The sequence below is a fragment of the Rhinichthys klamathensis genome, unplaced genomic scaffold, assembly GCF_029890125.1.
Source record: "Rhinichthys klamathensis goyatoka isolate OS25496 unplaced genomic scaffold, OSU_Roscu_1.1 h1tg000874l_1, whole genome shotgun sequence".
Lineage (NCBI taxonomy): Eukaryota > Metazoa > Chordata > Actinopteri > Cypriniformes > Leuciscidae > Rhinichthys > Rhinichthys klamathensis.
In genome coordinates, this window is record NW_026607235.1 from 162,501 (window position 1) to 180,503 (window position 18,003).

The 18,003-nt window shown below is 44.2% G+C and overlaps 1 protein-coding gene across 1 annotated transcript in view; it reads left to right on the forward strand.

Moving 5' to 3' along the window:
* LOC130078440 (thrombospondin type-1 domain-containing protein 4-like) overlaps positions 1-18,003 on the forward strand; it is a 63,756-nt gene that overhangs the window by 31,168 nt on the left and 14,585 nt on the right. The window contains exons 8-10 of the mRNA XM_056243954.1: positions 14,588-14,792; positions 16,787-16,962; positions 17,187-17,286. Of these exons, the coding sequence (XP_056099929.1) occupies positions 14,588-14,792; positions 16,787-16,962; positions 17,187-17,286 (481 nt within the window). The remainder of the gene's footprint in view (positions 1-14,587; positions 14,793-16,786; positions 16,963-17,186; positions 17,287-18,003) is intronic.

Below are 18,003 nucleotides of genomic sequence, written 5' to 3' on the forward strand. Positions count from 1 at the left end.
TGTTTCTAGGGTGTTGTGGGTGGTTGCCAGGGTGCTGTAAATGAGGACCTCACAGATTTTTAGACATTATTACGGATATTATTTTTCTGTAAAGCAGCACTGAAACGATGTGCATGATGAAAAGCGCTGAGTAAATAATATTGATGTCAGCGCTCCTGCAGATCATGGCAGCAACAGCAGGATTGATTTCCAGGGAATGCATGAACTGATATAATATATACCTTTGGATAGAAGCATCTGCCAAATGCATTAGTGTAAATATGCTGAATTATGGATGTGTGAGGGTGTGTGTGCGACAGCATCGGTGAGTGAGTGAGCATCAGGAACAGGCAGAGCAGAGACCCAGCGGCTCCTGCTGATGTTTACACGAGCAAGAAAGGTACAAATCTGTGAGAGCTGGTTTCTGCCATAGAATTAAAAAATCAAAAACTTAAATCTAACTTTTTATCTTGCAATTCTGAGTCTAAACTTGGTCAGAATTGTGAGAAAAGTTACCTTTTTTATTATTTTATTCCAAGCTTCTATATAAATCTCATGTGCTTTCAGAGAGAAGTAGCTTGTTTTTGAACACATAAAAAAAAGAAAAGAAAATCAGATAAAAATGTTATATATTTGACATGATCTGTTGAAGTTTGCAAAAAATTGCAAACTTCATTTCAAATAAACGTAAGCTGTAGCATTTGGTTCAGTTTGAAGCTTAAGCTCCTACTTGTACTAATATTTTGTTAAAGATTGTCTTCACCTTCTCCAAGATCTGTTGTGCGTAAAGGTGGTCGCACACCGGACGAGAAGCGCAGCGCCGCTTCTCGAACACATTATTCTCTATGAGTGTACACACACCGGCGGCGCCATTCGGCGTCTGTCCGCGGCGCCCAGCTACGGCTCAGGACCTTGTTCAAAACCCTGCCGCGCCACAGAGCGCCATTTGCATAGTTTTATATTAAATTTACCTTTATTTGTCTCAAATCGTCGGTAATGTACATGGCTTCACCCCGTGCTGTTTTCACTCGGGTTAGCTAAACGCTAGCTAAATAAATACTATTGTATTATGTGACAATTATGCGAATCAAACACAACTGATTCAACTCATCAGCTCATTAACCCATGTCATAATGAGCTGATGAGTTGAATCAGTTGTGTTTGATTCGGGAGACAAAGAAAACGTGCAGTGTTGGGGGTCCTCCAGGACAGGTTTGAAAACCACTGGCCTAGACAACGGATAACGTTACAACAAAATAACAGACTCAACGTGATAGACACTTTTACTTGATTAACGTTCAAACATCAACTATTATTCAATGAACATAAAAAAATAAATAATGATTCAAAATTGTGCTCGCGCCATTAGAATGTGCGCGTCCGGTGTGCGATACCTGGAGTTGTCCTAGACGTGGCGCGGCGCTGCACTGTGCTCCTCTAGTCCGGTGTGCGACCCCCTTCAGTGTGTGTTGGTGTGTGCATTAATGTGCGTTAGTGTGCATTAGTGTGTATTAGTGTGTGTTAGTGTGGATCAGTGTGGATCAGTGTGCATTAGTGTGTGTTAGTGTGGATCAGTGTGTGTTAGTGTGTGTTAGTGTGGATCAGTGTGCATTAGTGTGTGTTAGTGTGGATCAGTGTGCATTAGTGTGTGTTAGTGTGGATCAGTGTGCATTAGTGTGTGTTACTAAGTGTTACTAAGTGTGTTACTTAGTGTGTCTGTGGAGCTCCCGGTGATGAAGTGTCTGAGAGATCAGGGCCCCTGAGGGCCGACGTCAGCGCCTGCTTCTCACATTCAGCTGCAGCTTCACAATCGCTCGCATGTTTTACATCACACTTTATAGTGTTGGGAATCAGTTTCACTCATTTGAAATGTAAATGACGCCGCAAGCATTTCCTCTTGAGCAGACACAGTGATTCAGAAGGGTTTTCTGTCAGTGTCTGCTCTGCAAGTCTGAGGTTTTCTGAGTTTAATTGCAATGTTGTGTAGTTGCTAGAGTGTTTCCAGGGTCTGGGTGGTTGTCAGGGTGTTGCTGTGTGGTTGCCAGGGTTTTGCTAGGGTGTTCTGGCTGGTTGTCAGGGTGTTGCTGTGTGGTTGCCAGGGTGTTGCTAGGGTGTTCTGGGTTGTTATCAGGGCGTTGCTGTGTGGTTGCCAGGGTGTTGCTAGGGTGTTCTGGGTTGTTATCAGGGCGTTGCTGTGTGGTTGCCAGGGTTTTGCTAGGGTGTTCCGTGTGGTTATCAGGGTGTTGCTCTGTGGTTGCTAGGTTGTTCTGGGTGGTTGTCGGGATGTTACTGTGTGGTTATCAGGGTGTTGTTGTGTGGTTACCAGGGTTTTGCTAGGGTATTCTGGGTGATTGTTAGGGTGTTGCTGTGTGGTTGCCAGGGTTTTGCTAGGGTGTTCCATGTGGTTATCAGGGTGTTGCTAGGGTGTTCTGGGTGGTTATCAGGGTGTTGCTGTGTGGTTGCCAGGGTTTTGCTAGGGTGTTCTGGGTGGTTGTCAGGGTGTTGCTGTGTGGTTGCTTGGGTGTTCTGGGTGGTTATCAGGGTGTTGCTGTGTAGTTGCCAGGGTGTTGCTGTGTGGTTGCCAGGGTTTTGCTAGGGTGTTCCGTGTGGTTATCAGGGTGTTGCTGTGTGGTTGCCAGGGTTTTGCTAGGGTGTTCTGGGTGGTTGGCAGGGTGTTGCTGTGTGGTTGGTAGGGTGTTGCTAGGATGTTCTGGATGGTTGTCTGGGTGTTGCTGTGTGGTTGCCAGGGTGTTGCTAGGGTGTTCTGGGTGGTTGTCAGGGTGTTGCTGTGTGGTTGCCAGGGTGTTGCTAGGGTGTTCTGGGTGGTTGTCAGGGTGTTGCTGTGTGGTTGCCTGGGTTTTGCTAGGGTGTTCTGTGTGGTTGTCAGGGTGTTGTTGTGTGGTTGTCAGGGTGTTGCTGGTTTTTTTATTTATTGCTACCTCTCGTTTGACCAGTATTCTTCTCATCCGTGTGATTCTGCTCATGTCTCATCCTGTCTGTTAAAGTCCAGCTAACATTACTGTCTTTGATTAATGGACATGGATCTTTCAGACAGTACCGCAGTATTTTGGACACAGTATTGTAATAATTCATTGTTTTGGGCATGGTAATTCCATATAAACCATATATGAATATGGTAATTGTTCTCTACCTCCAAAGTACAGTCAGTGCAGATGGTTTCATATGTGGTGTGTGTGTGTCTCTCTCTCTCTCTCTCTCTCTCTCTCTCTCTCTCTCTCTCTCTCTCTCTCTCTCTCTCTCTCTCTCTCTCTCTCTCTCTCTCTCCTCTTACACTGTTCCTCCTCCTCCAGCATCTCAGCTTTCACATGTGTGTGTCGTTCAGAGAGACACTGTCTGTGCGGCTCATGTAACCTCGCTCCGGGAGGACGACACATTCACACAGAGAGAGAGAGCGTGTGTGTGTGCGTGTGTGTGTGTGTGTGTGTGTCATGATGCTGTCTGCCGTCGCTCCGCTGCTGCTCGTGTGTCTGCAGATGCGAGTCCTGGGGAAGCCGTGGTCGCAGGTCTGTGTGTTTTCATGTTTCCTTCGATCACACGTGTCAAAGAAACTCCAGCTCTCAGGGAATATACTCACATTCACATTTATACAAACTTTTTTTTTAAAGATCTTTCTCTTTAAGATCGTTCGAGCTGGACTATTATCAGTCATATTCTGCATACTGCCTTTAGTTTGAGCACTGAATATTTATGCAAATATATTATCCAAATAGTTTTAAGGAGTGTTTGTCAGGCGCAGATGCTTTAGACCACATTAATATTAATTACACAAATGTGCAAAACAGATGAAGAGGGAACGACTTCACATCCAGTCAGAGTTTACAGTGTGAATCTGTTTCATGAGTTTTGAAGAAACTAGTGAATCTGTTTTTACTTTATTTGACACGAATCATCTGAGTCCATCAAGATGCATCAATAAAAATAGAAAGAAATGATTATAGATGAATCGCCTTTCATTTGTAAAGTATTTTATTCACTGAATACATGCATGATCACAAATATGAATCATTGTGTGGTATAAATCCCTCAGCTCTGCTTTGGACGACTCTTGTATGCATGGTCCTGCTGTTAGCTGTTCGTAAGCACATTAAACGAGCGTCCTTGAGAGGGATTGTGACGCTCGGTGTGTTCTCGGGTGTGAATAACGCACACATGGTTTCTGAGGCCACGTTCACTTCCTACAGCGCTTCCCCTCCCATCATTAACACGGCAAACGCTGCAGAAACGACCGTTTAAATGTCATCGCTGGGCTTTTGTAATAACAGGATCTGAGAGATGAAAGAAGGAGAGGTTCAGTGTGTGTGTGAGTGTGTGTGCCAGCTGTGAGAAACCCAGTGCCACCGCTGGCTATTTCAGTGCGCTTTATGTGTGTGTTTACACTCGTACACTGCAAAAAATGCTTTTCTTACTTTGTCTTTTTGTCTTTTTTCCAGGACAAATATATAAAAATTCTTAAGAGAAATGACATTCTGTCTTGTTGTCTGATAAAAATAAATAAATGAGTTTTTGCTTAAAATAAGCAAAATTATCTGCCAATGAGGTAAGAAAAAAAATCTTAATTCAAATGAAAAACAAGATTATTTTTCTGACCCCAATGGCAGATAATTTAGCTTGTTTTAAGCAAAAACTCATTTATTTTTTTATTTTTTTATCAGAAAACAAGACAGAATTTCTTATGTCATTTCACTCATCTAGTAAATGCTTCTTGATTTAAGAATGTTTAGATATTTAGACTGGAAACAAGACACAAATACTAAGTAAGAAAAGCATTTTTTGCAGCGTATGACCTCGACCTCGGCGCGCGTTTCCCTCAGCGCTCAGAAGAGCCGTAAATCACACGACTCGCTTCAGACCGCGGCTGATTTATGGCTTTAACTTTACATTCTGTCAACAGGAAAATATCATGATCTCTTATGCTTATTTTCTTCAACTGTAGAACAGTAACAGATACGGAAGCTTGTTTCCGCCACAGAATAAAACATTTTAAAAGATTTTATCTCACAATTGCGAGTTTACATCTCACAACTTTGACTTTATTTCTCAGAATTGCAAGATATAAACTCACAATTCTGACTTTATAACACACAATTGCGAGTTTATATCTCACAATTCTGACTTTATAACACAATTCTGACTTTATAACTCGCAATTGTGAGAAAAAAAGTCAGAATTGTGAGCAAAAAAGTTGCAATTACCTTTTTATAAAAAATTGTATTCTGTGGTGGAAACAAGCTTCCATAAACAGAGGCTTTCAACTTAGAAAAGTGTTTTTTTTAACGATTGCAGTTTACAATTGAAAGTATTTATTGGCATAATTGTGTTTACACACAATATTCCTAAAGCATTTTACACAAAACAAGTAATGCCAAGAAAAGCCTGAGATATAAACTGGCCTTGTAGTCGTCAGCTGGTTACTCAGTCTGAAGGTAATTACAGTGGCTCCAGCGCTGGAGTTTACCGCGGTGAAACAGGGGCTGTTATCTCGCCCATTATAAACCCTGCGGTCACACTCCTAAACCAGCGTCTGCTGCTGGGCTCGTCCTCCACATGGGGTCCACATGAACTTTTACAGGAATGTGACTCGCTGTCAGACTAATACAGACACAGGCTGTTTACACTGGAGGAAAACACTCTGTTCTCATTATATATATTCTCTGTCGGTTTACACAGACACACATATGAGTGTTATATGAGCTCTAAAGTGTCCTCATCCTTTTGAGGCAGCCTTATTTTAGTAATACTATTATAGGTTTTGTTAATTTTTTAATTCGTTTTATATATATATATATATATATAAGTTTGGTTTGGGTTAGTTTTAGTGTATACTTTTTTAATGTCTTTTGTTTTAGTTGTTTAAAATGAATGTTGTCTCAATAATATTTATTCTTTCTTATTTTGTATTTTTAAGGGATTCCGAGCTACTAGACAATATTCACCTTTAGTGCAGCGGCTCATTGGTTCATGTAGGTTGTCTACAAACCAGAAGGTCGGTGGTTTAATCCCCGGTTCCACCTGACCAAGTGTCGAGGTGTCCATGAGCAAGACACCTAACCCCAGCTGCTCCCGACGAGCTGGATGGCGCCTTGCATGGCTGACACCGCCGTCAGTGTGTGAATGGGTGAATATGAGGCAAAATGTAAAGCGCTTTGGTGGCCATTGGGTCTGTGAAAGCGCTATATAAATGCAGTCCATTTACCATTTAGATGATTCCCCATTTATTTCTATAAAGTAACGAAAATGCGTCGGGTCAGAGGTCATGCGTTGGATCAGAGGTCATGCGCCGGGTCAGAGGTCATGCGTCGGGTCAGAGGTCATGCACCGGGTGAGAGGTCCAGCGTTGGGTCAGAGGTCATGCGCCGGGTCAGAGTTCATGCGTCGGGTCAGAGGTCCAGCGTTGGGTCAGAGGTCATGCGCCGGGTCAGAGGTCATGCGTCGGGTCAGAGGTCATGCGCCGGTCAGAGGTCATGCGCCGGGTCAGAGGTCCAGCGTTAGGTCAGAGGTCATGCGCCGAGTCAGAGGTCATGCGTCGGGTCAGAGGTCCAGCGTTGGGTCAGAGGTCATGCGCCGGGTCAGAGGTCATGCGTCGGGTCAGAGGTCCAGCGTTGGGTCAGAGGTCATGCGCCGGGTCAGAGGTCCAGCGTTGGGTCAGAGGTCATGCGCTGGGTCAGAGGTCATGCGCTGAGTCAGAGGTCATGCGTCGGGTCAGAGGTCCAGCGTTGGGTCAGAGGTCATGCGCCGGGTCAGAGGTCATGCGTTGGGTCAGAGGTCATGCGCCGGGTCAGAGGTCATGCGTCGGGTCAGAGGTCATGCGTTGGGTCAGAGGTCATGCGTTGGGTCAGAGGTCATGCGCCGGGTCAGAGGTCATGCGTCGGGTCAGAGGTCATGCGTTGGGTCAGAGGTCATGCGTTGGGTCAGAGGTCATGCGTTGGGTCAGAGGATTGCTAGGATTAACCCCTGAAGTCGTATGGATTGCTGTTATGATGGATGGATGCTCTTTTATGGGCTTCAAAATCTCAGGCTCCATTCACTACTATTATAAAGCTGGGAAGAGACAGGATATTTTTAATATAACTCTGAGTTGGGCTGAAAGAAGAAAGTTATAAACACCTAGGATAGCTTGATGGTGAATAAATCATGGGCTAATTCTCATTTTTGGGAGAACTATCCCTTTAAGGTAGGGTTAGTAAATCTCAGGGTTCATAGATGCTTTGTTATATTGTACGTCTTCATGCATCAGTCAGGATGAACTGAATATCACCGCTCTCGATTATTCCTTTCATCGACACACATTGGGATGTTTCCCGGCCGTCGGCAGATTAAGAGATCTGAGAGCTCGTGTCGGTTTGTTGGCTTCGTGAAGGAAACGCTGGATGGAAAGTGTTGATTGAAAGGCTTACAGTCTGTCCATAAGCTCCTGGCTCCTGCAATGCATTGTGGGAACTTGTGCAGCCCAGTGCATCGTGGGAACTCCTGCAGCCCAGTGCATCGTGGGAACTCGTGCAGCCCAGTGCATCATGGGAACTCGTGCAGCCCAGTGCATCATGGGAACTCCTGCAGCCCAGTGCATTGTGGGAACTCCTGCAGCCCAGTGCATCGTGGGAACTCCTGCAGCCCAGTGCATCATGGGAACTCGTGTAGCCCAGTGCATTGTGGGAACTCCTGCAGCCCACTAGCACTAGCAGACACTAGCAACTGCATTTATTTATTACTACAGAAGTTAGAATGTGAATTTTCAGTATAAACAAGATCCAGGTGAATGGGAGAATGTTGAACACACACACACACACACACACACACACAAAGAGCTGCTTTGTTCGAATCACCTGTAATAATTGTGATGGTTCAATGGAGGGCTTGAAATATCAATAAATTCAGAACGATTTCAGAGAGTGTGTGTTCCATCGAGTGCATTGGTTTTGCACAAATGTGTGTGTTCTTCGTGTGTGAAGGTGCTTTTGTTTGAATTCGCCCATTATGGAGTGTAATATATCCCGGGCCGCCTGTAACCGTAGCCTTCAGGTCAGTCCGACTGCTTCGTTCTCGCTGGTGAACCACAAACCGGGGTCGTTCAAAGAGCTTTTACTGCTGATGGACTTCAGAAAGGAGATTACATATCAGACGAGGCGCTGATCCCGCCGGAAACTCGAGAGGTGTGGTGTTTCAGGAGAGGAGGATGATGATGATGTTTACATGCAGAGAGATATCCTCTCAGAGCAGAAGCTGATGTGATGAACTACAGGAGAAGCCACTTCACACATCCACTAAAATCACCAAACACCGTCAGCTGTCGTTCAGCGGCGAGTCTGAAGGGAATTTTAGGAATGTTGAAATCCGTGTTTTGGTGTTTCTCCGGGTGCCAAACAGGCCGGATGTCCCACAGAGAGAGAAGAGGAGAGGGGGAGAGAGAGAGAGAGAGAGAGAGAGAGGGAGAGAGGGAGAGAGGGAGAGAGGGAGAGAGGGAGAGAGGGAGAGAGAGAGAGAGAGAGAGAGAGAGAGGGAGAGGGGGAGATAGAAAGAGAGAGAGAGAGAGGGAGAGAGAGGGAGAGGGGGAGATAGAAAGAGAAAGAGTGAGGGGGAGATAGAGAGAGAGAGAGAGAGGGAGAGGGGGAGATAGAAAGAGAAAGAGTGAGGGGGGAGAGAGAGAGAGAGAGAGAGAGAGAGAGAGAGAGAGAGAGAGAGAGAGAGAGAAGAGAGATTTTGGGAACGACATGACCTGGATTCATGTCTGATGCTTCCTTCAGGTCCTCTTGGGAAGTTCCTGCTTGCATCCCTGAAAGTCATTACTATCATTTGTATTTCGTGTCTGAAGGGATTTTGATCAGACTAAATGGAAGTTATAATGATAACTATTGCAACAACGTTAACTATAATTACTATAACCAACTAAAACAATAAATAGAACTATAACGATAACTATATTTGCGTCCAGACCAAGAATGATCATTATAGCGATAACTACAATGGTAACTACAACGGTAACTATAACGGTAACTATTATGATAACTACATTGACTATAACGACAAGTATATTTGCGTCCAGACTAAGAATGATAACTATAACGGTAACTATAATGATAACTACAGTATAACGACAACTATATTTGCGTCCAGATCAGGAATGATAACTGTAACAGTAACTATAATGATAACTATATTGATAACTATAACGACAACTATATTTGCGTACAGACCAAGGATGATGTCTATAACGGTAACCATAGCGATAACTCTAACGACAACTATATTTGCGTACAGACCAAGGATGATGTCTATAACGGTAACCATAGCGATAACCCTAACGACAACTATATTTGCGTACAGACCAAGGATGATGTCTATAACGGTAACCATAGCGATAACTATAATGACAACTGTATTTGCGTACAGACAAAGGATGATGTCTATAACGGTAACCTTAGCGATAACTATAACGGTAACTATAACGACAACTATATTTGCGTACAGACCAAGGATGATGTCTATAACGGTAACCATAGCGATAACTATAACGGTAACTATAACGATAACTATATTTGCGTACAGACCAAGGATGATGTCTATAACGGTAACCTTAGCGATAACTATAACAGTAACTTAACGATAATTATATTTGCGTACAGACAAAGGATGATGTCTATAACGGTAACCTTAGCGATAACTATAACGGTAACTATAACGACAACTATATTTGCGTACAGAACAAGGATGATGTCTATAACGGTAACCATAGCGATAACTATAACGGTAACTATAACGATAACTATATTTGCGTACAGACCAAGGATGATGTCTATAACGGTAACCATAGCGATAACTATAACGGTAACTTAACGATAATTATATTTGCGTACAGACAAAGGATGATGTCTATAACGGTAACCTTAGCGATAACTATAACGGTAACTATAACGACAACTATATTTGCGTACAGACCAAGGATGATGTCTATAACGGTCTTACACACACACACACTACTGACCTCAGTGCAGGTCTTACACACACGCTACTGACCTCAGTGCAGGTCTTACACACACGCTACTGACCTCAGTGCAGGTCTTACACACACACGCTACTGACCTCAGTGCAGGTCTTACACACACGCTACTGACCTCAGTGCAGGTCTTACACACACGCTACTGACCTCAGTGCAGGTCTTAGACACACACGCTACTGACCTCAGTGCAGGTCTTACACACACGCTACTGACCTCAGTGCAGGTCTTACACACACACGCTACTGACCTCAGTGCAGGTCTTACACACACGCTACTGACCTCAGTGCAGGTCTTACACACACGCTACTGACCTCAGTGCAGGTCTTACACACACGCTACTGACCTCAGTGCAGGTCTTACACACACACACTACTGACCTCAGTGCAGGTCTTACACACACGCTACTGACCTCAGTGCAGGTCTTAGACACACACGCTACTGACCTCAGTGCAGGTCTTACACACACGCTACTGACCTCAGTGCAGGTCTTACACACACGCTACTGACCTCAGTGCAGGTCTTACACACACACACTACTGACCTCAGTGCAGGTCTTACACACACACACTACTGACCTCAGTGCAGGTCTTACACACACACGCTACTGACCTCAGTGCAGGTCTTACACACACACTACTGACCTCAGTGCAGGTCTTACACACACGCTACTGACCTCAGTGCAGGTCTTACACACACGCTACTGACCTCAGTGCAGGTCTTACACACACGCTACTGACCTCAGTGCAGGTCTTACACACACACGCTACTGACCTCAGTGCAGGTCTTACACACACACTACTGACCTCAGTGCAGGTCTTACACACACGCTACTGACCTCAGTGCAGGTCTTACACACACACGCTACTGACCTCAGTGCAGGTCTTACACACACGCTACTGACCTCAGTGCAGGTCTTACACACACGCTACTGACCTCAGTGCAGGTCTTACACACACACGCTACTGACCTCAGTGCAGGTCTTACACACACGCTACTGACCTCAGTGCAGGTCTTACACACACACGCTACTGACCTCAGTGCAGGTCTTACACACACACACTACTGACCTCAGTGCAGGTCTTACACACACACACTACTGACCTCAGTGCAGGTCTTACACACACACGCTACTGACCTCAGTGCAGGTCTTACACACACACGCTACTGACCTCAGTGCAGGTCTTACACACACACACTACTGACCTCAGTGCAGGTCTTACACACACGCTACTGACCTCAGTGCAGGTCTTACACACACGCTACTGACCTCAGTGCAGGTCTTAGACACACACGCTACTGACCTCAGTGCAGGTCTTACACACACACGCTACTGACCTCAGTGCAGGTCTTACACACACACGCTACTGACCTCAGTGCAGGTCTTACACACACACGCTACTGACCTCAGTGCAGGTCTTACACACACGCTACTGACCTCAGTGCAGGTCTTACACACACACGCTACTGACCTCAGTGCAGGTCTTACACACACACACTACTGACCTCAGTGCAGGTCTTACACACACACACTACTGACCTCAGTGCAGGTCTTACACACACACGCTACTGACCTCAGTGCAGGTCTTACACACACACGCTACTGACCTCAGTGCAGGTCTTACACACACACACTACTGACCTCAGTGCAGGTCTTACACACACGCTACTGACCTCAGTGCAGGTCTTACACACACACGCTACTGACCTCAGTGCAGGTCTTACACACACGCTACTGACCTCAGTGCAGGTCTTACACACACACACTACTGACCTCAGTGCAGGTCTTACACACACACGCTACTGACCTCAGTGCAGGTCTTACACACACACGCTACTGACCTCAGTGCAGGTCTTACACACACGCTACTGACCTCAGTGCAGGTCTTACACACACGCTACTGACCTCAGTGCAGGTCTTACACACACACACTACTGACCTCAGTGTAGGTCTTACACACACACGCTACTGACCTCAGTGCAGGTCTTACACACACGCTACTGACCTCAGTGCAGGTCTTACACACACACACTACTGACCTCAGTGCAGGTCTTACACACACACGCTACTGACCTCAGTGCAGGTCTTACACACACACGCTACTGACCTCAGTGCAGGTCTTACACACACGCTACTGACCTCAGTGCAGGTCTTACACACACGCTACTGACCTCAGTGCAGGTCTTACACACACGCTACTGACCTCAGTGCAGGTCTTACACACACACGCTACTGACCTCAGTGCAGGTCTTACACACACACACTACTGACCTCAGTGCAGGTCTTACACACACGCTACTGACCTCAGTGCAGGTCTTACACACACACACTACTGACCTCAGTGTAGGTCTTACACACACACGCTACTGACCTCAGTGCAGGTCTTACACACACGCTACTGACCTCAGTGTAGCAGAGGTCACATGTGTGCGAGTTTATTTAGGGGTTTTCGCAACGGAGGGGCGGCTGTTGGTGTGTTTGTTCGCACCGCAGGAACTAGGAGCGATTTTAGCTCTAGGAACTCCTTTACTAATTTACTCCTTCAGAGTCGGTCTAACCCAGCGCTATAGGAACTACAGTGACGTTAGTGTTCTCTGATTGGCCGAACGCACGCAAAACACCAGCACCCGCCATCATTAAAAAGCTGTGTAAACACAGATTATACACTCACCGGCCACTTTATTAGGTACACCTGTCCAACTGCTCGTTAACACTTAATTTCTAAGCAGCCAATCACATGGCGGCAACTCAGTGCATTTAGGCATGTAGACATGGTCAAGACAATCTCCTGCAGTTCAAACCGAGCATCAGTATGGGGAAGAAAGTTGATTTGAGTGACTTTGAACGTGGCATGATTGTTGGTGCCAGAAGGGCTGGTCTGAGTATTTCAGAAACTGCTAATCTACTGGGATTTTCACGCACAACCATCTCTAGGGTTTACAGAGAATGGTCCGAAAAAGAAAAAACATCCAGTGAGCGGCAGTTCTGTGGGCGGAAATGCCTTGTTGATGCCAGAGGTCAGAGGAGAATGGCCAGACTGGTTCGAGCTGATAGAAGGGCAACAGTGACTGAAATAACCACTCGTTACAACCGAGGTATGCAGCAAAGCATTTGTGAAGCCACAACACGCACAACCTTGAGGCGGATGGGCTACAACAGCAGAAGACTCCACCGGGTACCACTCATCTCCACTACAAATAGGAAAAAGAGGCTACAATTTGCAAGAGCTCACCAAAATTGAACAGTTGAAGACTGGAAAAATGTTGCCTGGTCTGATTAGTCTCGATTTCTGTTGAGACATTCAGATGTTAGAGTCAGAATTTGGCGTAAACAGAATGAGAACATGGAACCATCATACCTTGTTACCACTGTGCAGGCTGGTGGTGCTGGTGTAATGGTGTGGGGGATGTTTTCCTGGCACACTTTAGGCCCCTTAGTGCCAATTGGGCATCGTTTAAATGCCACGGCCTACCTGAGCATTGTTTCTGACCATGTCCATCCCTTTATGGCCACCATGTACCCATCCTCTGATGGCTACTTCCACCATGTCACAAAGCTCTAATCATTTCAAATTGGTTTCTTGAACATGACAATGAGTTCACTGTACTAAAATGGCCTCCACAGTCACCAGATCTCAACCCAATAGAGCATCTTTGGGATGTGGTGGAACGGGAGATTCGCATCATGGATGTGCAGCCGACAAATCTGCGGCAACTGTGTGATGCCATCATGTCAATATGGACCAAACTCCCTGAGGAATGCTTCCAGCACCTTGTTGAATCTATGCCACGAAGAATTGAGGCAGTTCTGAAGGCAAAAGGGGGTCCAACCCGTTACTAGCATGGGGTACCTAATAAAGTGGCCGGTGAGTGTAGCCTATATATTTACTCCACAAACTAACTCTATGAACATGTAAAACAGAGATAGATGAGCCTCTTAATCTTTACACTGAGGAGAAACTCTGAGGGACCGAGAGAAACATGATGATGTATTTCTGCTCAGCAACACTGGGCATCAACACACGCCATACGCTAATAACTGTTCATTACTGTCTACTTTCTGTGTATAACAGTTCAATCTAATAACGTGTTAGACAGGACTGATAGACAGATCATAAACTAATGAACAGTCAAAATAAAAGTCACAACAACAAGCACGGCTTACGTCACTTCAGAGTTCCTACTGGCGCTGCGAATGTGTAGCAAGGTAAGATGTTGTGGGAAGAAGGAGGCGGGGATCGGCGAACATTCAAAAACTTTAATAAACGTAAAATAAACAAATACAAATACAAATTGCAGCCGCTCACGGACGACTACTGTCACATATAACAAAACACAAATAAAATCCAGGCCTGGTCCTTTCTCATCCTTCACTGTCGTCGCTCCTCCTTTATGCTTCCGCTCCTCCGCGCAGGTGTCGCTCATTATCAATCACGCCACCGGCCTCGTCCTGCTCGCCACAGAATGCAACCAGGAAAAAGTTCCTAAGCGGAACCATTAGTTCTCGAGGAACCCCCCTGGTGGCTAGTGTCTAGAACTACCTGGAGCGAAAGCCCCTTATTAGAGGTCACTGACTTCTCTTGTGTTTCTCTGTGGCAGAGCGCCGGCTGCGACGACCTGTTGGGTTCTGGGAAGGTTCCTGATAAATGTGGCGTGTGTGGAGGGGATAACAGCGCATGTAAGCTCGTCTCGGGCCTGTTTCAACACAGCCTGGCCAAAGTGGGCTATCACAAGATCGTGGAGATTCCACCGGGAGCCACCAAAATAAACGTCACGGAGATGGTGAAGAGCAGGAACTATCTGGGTGAGTAAAAGTCCATTCACTGCAAGAACGATAACTATGACGATAGCTAAAACTATAACCAAAACTATAATAACTATAGCGAAAACTATAACGGTAACTTAAACTATAATGATCACTATAAAGAAAACTATAGCGATAACTAAAACTATAATAACGATAACTAAAACTGTAACATACTATAACTATAACGAAAATTATAGCGATAACTTAAACTGTAGCGAAAACTATAATGATAACTATAAATAAAACTATAGCGATTACTATAACGATAACTATAATAAGTCGTAATAACTATAACTGTATCTAAAACTGTAACAAAAACTATTGCAATTATGATAACTATAATAACTAACAATATATAGCGATAACTGATAACTTTAAATCAGTATCAGTATATATGAAAAAATATACTGATAACTATAACTAAAACTATGACAATATAAACAGCTATAAAAAACTATAATGATAACTATAACGAAAACTATAGCAATTACGATAACTATGATAACTATAACAATAACTATAGCGATAACTTTAACGAAAAAATGTACTGATATGTAACTATAACTAAAACTAACAATAAGTACAACTAAAACTATAACGAAAAATAATTAAAATACGAAACGAAAACTATAGCGATTACTAAAACGATAACTATAACAACTATACTGATAAGTATGATGTAACTAAAACTATAACAATAACTAACGATTAATATAACAACTATTCTGATAACTATAACTATAACGAAAACTATAACGAAAACTATAACTGAAACTATAACGAAAACTATAACTGAAATTATATCGCAAACTATACTGAAAACTATAATATCTATAACTATAGCGACAACTGTACCTGATAACTATAGTGAAAACTATAATGATAACTATAATAACTATAACAATATTTATAGCAATAACTGTACTGATAACTATAACGATAAGTATAGTGATTACTATAATGATAACTATAGTTTAGTTACAGTATACTCAGAAGTGTTCGGGGACCCGTTTCAAAGAAACATAGCAAAGGCCGATACTGAGTACACTATAACGAAAACTGACGAAAACTAAAATGAAGATAACTATAGCGATAACTATCACCATAAATATAATAACTATAATGAAAGCCACTATGATAACTATAGTAACTATATTACCAGATAACTGTAACTATAGCTATCGTGATAACCGCACGCTGAAGCTGCTGTTTTAGAAGAGTTTAAACCCCTGCTGGTAAAACACATCAGATCTGTTAAATTACAGCCCAGCTCAGACTCTGGAGAACTATATAACATGTATTTCAGTCTCTCGCTTCGTTAAAGTCCCAGACAGTGTGACAGACTGACGCTGAGAGCGGAAGCGAGCGACCAGTTCTTCACACAAACACACTCTCCATCATCGGATCTGTGATGGTTTCTCTGCTGGTTTCCAGTAGCTGAACATGTTCCGGTGTCAGTCGTGGACTGGACCAGATGTCGTGTTAGCCGCCGCTAAGTTAATCACTAATGATCGTTGCGACGGAAGTGAATCAATCAAAACTAACTTTATCTGGACAATAACTTTATTCTAGAGCTGCTGTAAAGCCTAAACACTCTCAGTTACTGTAATCTCCTGTTATCACTGTAAAGCTGCTGTGAAACTCTATATTGTTAAAGCGCTGTATAAATGAAGGAGACTCGACTAGACAAACTCAGTGGAGGATGGAAAATTCTGTCCGTTTTTCCCTCTCCTGATTTATGAGCCACAGGATTCAATAAACTTCCCACACCAAGAGCAAAGATGACCCGGGCGATGGCCTCAGTCTGTGTGTGTGTGTGTGACCTGAGCGCAGTACAGGTTCATCAGGCTGAGTTCACTGAACGTGTGTTACATGTTCGTCAGCGAGGGGTTTGAGTTTTATGTGCATGTCAGCGTGTGTTAGAAGCACTGAAATCCTCTGTCAGCAACAATTACTCTGACCAGCTACTGTGTGTGTGTGTGTGTGTGCAGCTCTGCTCAGTCGGTCTGGCCGATCCATTATTAATGGAAACTGGGCCATCGACCGTCCAGGAATGTACGAGGGAGTGGGAACGATGTTCATGTACCGGCGGCCCAATGAGATCAGCAGCAGAAGCGGAGAGTCGCTCCTGGCCGACGGCCCGACCAATGAGATCCTGGATGTGTATGTGAGTGACACTTCAACACCTCATATCCGGATTCTTGAAACCCAATGTTATGTTATTGCAATATAATACTGAATTATTATTGTAATGTTTATTATTATGTTAATATTATAATTAGCCCCGATAGTTGACATGTAGTTGTAAAGTTACTGTACATGTTTAAAAGGACCATCAAAATAAAGTGTTAGTGCAGTTTCTCCTCATCCCTGATGTGTGCCTCTGCTCAGATGATCTACCAGCAACCCAATCCAGGCGTCCATTACGAGTTCCTGATGCCGTCAGAGAACGCAGTCGATGCCCAGCGTCCGGAAGAGACCCGGCTGGACGGTGAGTCAATCCGGACACGCTTCTCTGTTGCAGTGTTAATTTCGTTGACGAAAATAACGACGAAAATTATTCGTCAACGACATTTTTTCACAGACGAAAACGAGACGATAACTAAATAAAACCTAGTTTTGAATGACAAAGACTATGACGAAAATCTATTGACATTTTCGTCAAAGAATAAAAACTAGACGAAAATGTTAGATAGTGACGATTTGGGAAGCGATCCGTCAGAACTGATGTCCTGCGTGTGTGGTAGATGCGCACATTTGTAGGCTACTGTAACGTGATCTACCCCGCGGTCATAAAACGTTAAAAAATGTGAACGTCTGGGAGAATGAGTAGAGCAGACATATAGATCTCTGAATAAGAGTGACGATGCAAAAAAGAGCTCTATTCGGTGCGGTTTTCTGTGCGCACACACCTAACCCGAAGCGTGCAGTCATGCACAATACACCTACAGCGCGCGAGTAGGCTACTGAATTGAGCTCTCTTTCGTGTCTGAATGGAGAAATACACAACAGTATGTCTAAATGTCCTTTTTGGAGAGTATTCATGTAAACTATGCTGGTTATGTCTTAAACTGTGAGTGTGTCGGATGTGCATCAGTGCAATTGTATCCGCATGTCATTGGACACGATCCGACGTCTTAAAGTGACAGTGGCAATAAACCTAATGCGGTCCGTGTCCTTAATTTTGATCAAGCAACAAAAGAAAAAG